This window comes from Neodiprion pinetum, unplaced genomic scaffold (assembly GCF_021155775.2).
Source record: "Neodiprion pinetum isolate iyNeoPine1 unplaced genomic scaffold, iyNeoPine1.2 ptg000103l, whole genome shotgun sequence".
In the NCBI taxonomy this organism is placed as follows: Eukaryota; Metazoa; Arthropoda; class Insecta; order Hymenoptera; family Diprionidae; genus Neodiprion; species Neodiprion pinetum.
In genome coordinates this window covers 62,755-69,064 of record NW_027184489.1, presented here as the reverse complement: position 1 = coordinate 69,064, position 6,310 = coordinate 62,755, and the positions used below count along the sequence as shown (strand labels likewise).

The following is a 6,310-nucleotide window of genomic DNA, read 5'->3' as shown; positions in this document are numbered from 1 at the left end:
CGTCTAACAGAGATGCCAGAGCTTCTTTAAATATTTCTCTGTCGAGGTGTCTTTTTGTTGATTCTTTGATTGGCAAACATATAATGTTTCTATTGTCCTTTTGCATTAGCCTAGCTCTTCCTAGTGCTAAGTCCTCTAATTTTGGTATCTTGAATTTACTGAATAGATCGTGCGCTCCGCGGTCTATAGGTTCACCCTGCTGCGAGACGAAACAGACCATGTTCCCTTTATGAATTGATAAGTTCTCCTTACTCCTAGTGATCTTTAATTCGGGGTCTGCAGCGAGCTCGTAGGGCTGCGAACCTGGTTCTATGATTTCGTCGGAGTCGCTTACGTCGCTGTCGACGCATTCATGCTCGTTACCGTGCTCGGAACCTGAATCTGAGTCTTCATCAGCATCGGTTGCTTGATTTTCTACAGGGGTGTCCTGGCCTATTACGTCAAAGGCTTTGTCCCTGTGATCTAAACTCGTCGACGCTTCCGGAAGGGAAATTCTACTGGTGTCCCCCCCTTTCTCCTGCTCCATCGTTTCGACTATAGGGTCTAAACCCGTGCTTTGATATTGGGGCGGCTCGTTTCCGAACTGTCCCAGAGGTGAACTTTCCCGATTGTCTGTCGAGGTTGGCTCAGTGGTCTCAACGTTGGGTGGAGGCAAAGCGTATATATGTATCTTGAAAGGTTGTTTGAACACCTTGTTGATTAGTTTTATTACGGTCTTCCAGGACAGTTTGTCAAGACCACAACCTATCCTGGGCATCGCGAGACGATAGTCTGCATTTCTTTTGCACGTGCGCCTGAGTTGAATCAGGGCTTTTTCTAGATTTTTCAACGTAGGCTTATCGTTGCTACGTTTTTTTGTTATTAGATAATAAACGAACCGCCTGCCCACCTGAAGCTGAGCCACTTCACCTACCTTGGCGTTCTGTTGTTTCAGTTCGTCAAGTCTACCAAATTTCTCCCGGAATTGCACTGCGATGCCGGCTCCCATATGCAGGTCCTCAGCTACGCAATGCACCAGCGAGAAATTTTCATCTACTGTAAATAGGTCTCCTGTCATTTCGGTCGTGACCGGAGGTAGCTCGAAAATGTCTTCGTTTGTGGTGTCGGTCTCGTCTGTCGTATCTAACTCTAGTGTCTGTATGATCGCGAGTTCGGGGTCCAACGGGGCTGGATCCGTATCGTCGACCGGATTTCTGGAGAGGGCGTCGGCGTTCGTATTCGCACGCCCCTCCTTATATTTTATTGTGCACTGAAACTCAGCTAGGAGGGTCTTCCACCTAATGAGTCGTGCACATGGGCTTTTATTTTTATGAAACCATGACAAGGCTTTTTGGTCAGATATTACGGTAAATTCTCTGCCGTAGAGGTACGGTCTAAAGTAATTCACGCACCAAACTACTGCTAAAAGTTCCTTCTCGAACGTAGAGTAATTTTTTTCGGCTGATGTTAACACCCGTGATACGTACGATATAGGTAAATCTTTCCCAATTTCTCCCTGACTCAGGACACCCCCGATTGCATAACCGGACGCGTCCGTTGTGACCAGGAAAGGTCGCTCGAAATCTGGGTACTGCAGGATCGGTTTCTCGCATAACCTGTCGCGTAAAAACTCAAAAGCTGATTGGTGTTGTTCTTTCCATTCAAAGCTTTCCCCTTTTTTGAGAAGGTTCGTGAGCGGTTTCGCGATCTTAGAAAAACCCGGTATGAACCGTCGGTAATAACCTGCTAGCCCTAAAAATTGCTTGATGTTTTTAGCATTTTTGGGAACTGGAAATTTTTTCACGGACTCGATTTTCTTTGGGTCCGGTTCCACACCTACGTCGCTGATCACGTGTCCTAAGTAAGTAACTTCGTGTCTGAGAAATTCACACTTGTCTGGTTGTAAGGCTAGGTTTGCCTTCCGCAATCTACTCATTAATCGCGTGACTTTTCGCTCGTGTTCTTCTAAAGTAGACGCGTATATTACTATGTCATCCAGGTATACGAACAGCTCTATGCCCTGCGATCCTAACAACACTTGGTCCATTAGTCTCTGGAAAGTAGCTGGCGCATTCTTCAGCCCGAATGGCATACGCGTGAATTCATAATGCCCGTGCGGTGTCGAGAAGGCGGTTTTGGGAGCGTCCTTCTCGTCCATTTGTATTTGATGAAAGCCCGATGCTAAATCGAATACCGAAAAATACCGGGCATTCCCTAACTGGTCAAGGATTTCGGTGATGTTGGGCAACGGATATGCGTCACCTATCGTTTTTTCGTTCAATTTACGATAATCTATCACGATCCTCCATCTCTTATTTCCCTTCGAATCGGCCTTTTTCGGTACGATCCAAAGTGGCGAACTGTAAGGCGATACCGATGGCTTGATTACGCCATTCTGTTCCATTTCGGTCACCTGCCTAGCTATTTCGTCCTTGTGGACGGGCGGAAATCTGTATTGCTTAGTGTGCACCGGTAGGTCATCGGTGGTAGCTATTTTATGTTTCATGACACCTGTGCATCGGAGCTTGTCGTCCGGCAGATGAAAGACATCTGCGTTTTCTCGAACTATCCTGGCTACACTGTCTTTTTCCTCATCGTTAAGATGATCTAATCTCAATAATTTCGTAATAGTTTCGGAGCGTCTAGAGAGTTTCTCGTAGGAGTCAGTAACGTCTGTTATCGAACATTTGTTTATGGTAATGTGTTCGGTCTCCCCTAACGGTATTGCTTCGCTCGTATCCAACAGTTCTACGGTGGGGACTGGTATAAGTTTGTCCTCCTCCGTGGTGTTTACCGCGCGGATCGTTGCCCTACCTCCGTCATCCTTAACAATAGCGTTCCCTATATAGACTCCCTTGCAACTGTCAAGAAGGGGTACATATCCTTCTTTGATACTATCTTCACTAATTTTAATAGGGAAGGCTATGTTCGTACGCTTGGGCACGAGGACGGTTTCTCTATCATTAAAATAAACGGCTTTGTTCAGTACTTCGAGGCATTGGTCCGCGTAGTTAACATTGGCTTCGAACTGGGTAAGGAAAGCTGACCCTAGGATACCGTCACTTTTGATGGGAAAGGTATTCTCAACTACGTGAAAATCCGTTTTGAAACCAAACATTTCCAATTCCGTTGCTCCTAAACTATAGTGTGGTACGTCTCCTATTCCTATAATAGTGATACGCCTCTTGGGGTTCACTTTACGAAAGTCCTTTACATTAGAGGCCTTTACGATATTGGCCTCCGCTCCCGTATCTATCATGAAGTCTATTGCGGTTTTCGTATCTTTGGAATCTAAGTTTACTGTAGGTATTTTTCCTTTTAAGTAGAGGCAGATGGACCTGTTTCCACCTCCTCTGTCTCTATGGCATTGGCCCTTGTTACTCGGGGGCTGCCAGTGTTCCCCGAGGGCCCTGCTCCGTTTCCCGAGTTGTTTCGGCTAATTGTTTCATGGTATCTACGTTTACGGCATTCGTTGTATGAATGTCCTATGCTCTTGCAGTAGCTACATTCGACTACGTTGGTATTTCGCGCTGTCGACTGTTGGCTCGACGGCGGTTTGTTTTTGTAACAATTTGCTGTGCTGTGGGTCGACCGCCCGCACAGCGTACACGATTCTCTATTTTCCACGGGTCTGCTTACCGCGGGTCTCCTAATCGCTCGGCACTGATCGGTTAGGTGATTACTACGGCCGCAATGTTTACACGGCTCTGCGTTATTACTCTCGGCCCTGCTCGCGCCGCGGCTCCTAGCCCGATCTCTATCTAATTCTAATGCCTTGCTGGCATCTATAGCCCTTTCGTAGGCTGTCTTCAGGTTGGAGTAACCTTTGATCAATACTGCATTCCGGCAGTCGCTCGGTAGTCCGCCGACAAATGCCTCGCAGACTTCCTCATCTAACCTGATTATCTCTGCATTGGTTAGCTCGCGGTTCTTTCTTCGTTCCGCTTCTATTAATCCCGTTTTTATGTCGCGGGTTCTCCCTATGTAATCTAGCACGTGTTCATCAGCGTATTTATACAGCTGACCAAGCTCTCCACGGTAATGATTCGCGGATCTAATGGGCGCGAATACTTCCGTGAGTTTATCCAAGAGTCCTTGCAGGGTTGCAAAACTCTCGTCTTCGATTACTGCGTATGCTCGATCGGCGAGCTTGCTTCTGATGAGGCGCGTGAGGTACCCCTCCAAGCTGGGTGTTACCATCTCGAGTGCCCTCTTGCACGCCCGATTAAACTGCATTACGGTGATGTTTTTCCCGTCAAATTTTGGGACTACCGCTAACGCGTCTTTAACCGATATGGATTGCTCCGCTAACGGCAGAGTAGGAGGAACGGGTGCCTGCTCGGCGTTAACGACTTGAGTAACTTGGGGGCGGGTGATTCCCGAGATCTTATCCTTCAGGGCCTGCTCCCTTTTCTTTAACTGTTCCTCGCGCTCAGCTAATTTCCTCCTTCTCTCCCGGTACGGATCTGCTAACGCGGCCTGGTACGCGAGTTCTTGCTCCTGCAATTCTAATTCGCGCTCCCAAATCTCTTGCTCGCGTAATCGTATTTCTAAGTCCTTATCGAGGACTAATTCTTCCGGCACGCCTGGCTCACCTAATTCTTGAGGTCCCAGGTCCGGACCTGCTATTCCTCCGCGTAGATTTTTGAGTTTCTCGCGGTTCTCTTTTTGAATGCGTCTGATCAACGCTTCTCTAGCTAACGCTTCTGCTTCTAAATTCAAATCTTCATCGTCAGTTGGGACGGAAACCACTGACTTTATTGAAATGTGATCATTTTCTGAATTGAGGGCGTTTCTACCAATCGCTCCTCTGCTGAGTGGATCAGGGCGGTAACTGTCCACAGGGTTAGGTTTTTGAGGCGCCACGGATTTTCTTAAGTCGCCTTTCTTTCTTTCTGCCTTCTTTTTGAAGTGCAGAATTTCTGCTTCTAACCTTAATTCATCCTTACTCCGCGTACACACTGGACCGGGTTCCCTAAATGTAGCGTCAGTGGCTAATTCTATGCTTTGGGTAACTGCCCTATCTGTGCCGCGTGAATTTTGTGCTACGAGAAGTTGTACTTCCCGATCTATTTCTGCCTTCTTACGGAGAAGTTCGGACAGCTGTGTGTCCTCTACAGGACCTAACCGCGGTTCATCCATTTTCGAACGGCCCGTCGCTTCGTTAGTGTCCCTAATTTTAACGTCTGTCACGCTCGCGGAGAGCTGTGCAGGATTTTTAGAATCGTCTACCTTGCTCGTTTTGAACTGCGTAGGATATTTGATTTCTTCTACTATGCCTTTTGTTGGCTGTGTAGGATGTGGTACGTCTTGCGCGGGGCCCTCGGTCGGGTTGTGCCGCTGCGTTTTTGTATTTGCGTTCGCGATTTCTTTCGCCTCGAGCTCGGCGAGCCTGGCAAGTTTCTTTTGAACTTCTTCGGATAACCCCGCGTCTTTACTCGATTCAATCGCGCGCTGTTTTTTCTCTAATTCAGCTTCTTGTTGTCTGAATTGTTCGCTAAGATGTTTTGACTTCTTATCTATTTCTGCTTGACGTTCCTCTAACGCTTCTTTTTCTTTTTGGAGCCTCTTTTCCTTATTGGAAACCTCCTGTTTTATGAATTCTATATCGGTCTCCGTATATTTAAGTTGTAAGCTATCATCTACTGATGCGCCGCTTTCCTTTTTGCTACCTGTTCTAGTTTCGATAGGCATATTGGTTTCGCGTGTGAATCTTTATCCTATTTATAGAAATAATCTCAAGCGTGTGGAGTCCCCGTGTGATTCGCTTTTATTGTATTTGTCGAGCGTTATTTCACGATTCCGTCCGTAGTTTGTGCGTTCGTCCCGATCGCGTTCTTTGCGGCTGAGGTGAGTTTTCTTGCTACTCCCGTTACGCGTGTGTTGCGAAGTTCGGTTCACTGTCTTTGCTACTTTCGCGGATCTCGTCTTTAATAACTCGCACCGATTATTTTTAGTTGAATTCGGATTTTAACAAAATCAATTTTTAAACGAATCCCACCGCTGCCACCAGAAATTTTATTGCCTGTGACGTCCCAGACGCACTAGTCAACAAAAAAAAACAATTCTTAACGTTGACGCACGCGGAGCGACACTGCAATAACGGAGCCCTGTTTTATTTGAGGGACCCGGGCCCCCGCTATGGATTATATTCGTCGTTTAGGATGATATGGGGTAACGTAAATGAGCGTCTTACCTTTAGTCGAGGTAGATGGTCTCTGGTTCGGAGTCCAGGTCGATAACTTCCGGCTCTTCTACCCAGTCGTATACGGTTGGTACAGGGAACAGCTTCCTCCTAATGTCGATTTGCTCGTATAACAGCCCCTCGCTG

General features: G+C 47.0%; 1 protein-coding gene across 1 annotated transcript; it reads right to left on the bottom strand.

The window, feature by feature from the left end:
* Positions 1–3,297: 3,297 nt before the first annotated feature.
* LOC138191347 (caldesmon-like) lies at positions 3,298–5,673 on the bottom strand. The gene has a single exon (XM_069138046.1). It carries the CDS (start codon positions 5,671–5,673, stop codon positions 3,298–3,300), a length of 2,376 nt encoding a protein of 791 aa, XP_068994147.1.
* Between the last annotated feature and the right edge of the window lie 637 nt (positions 5,674–6,310).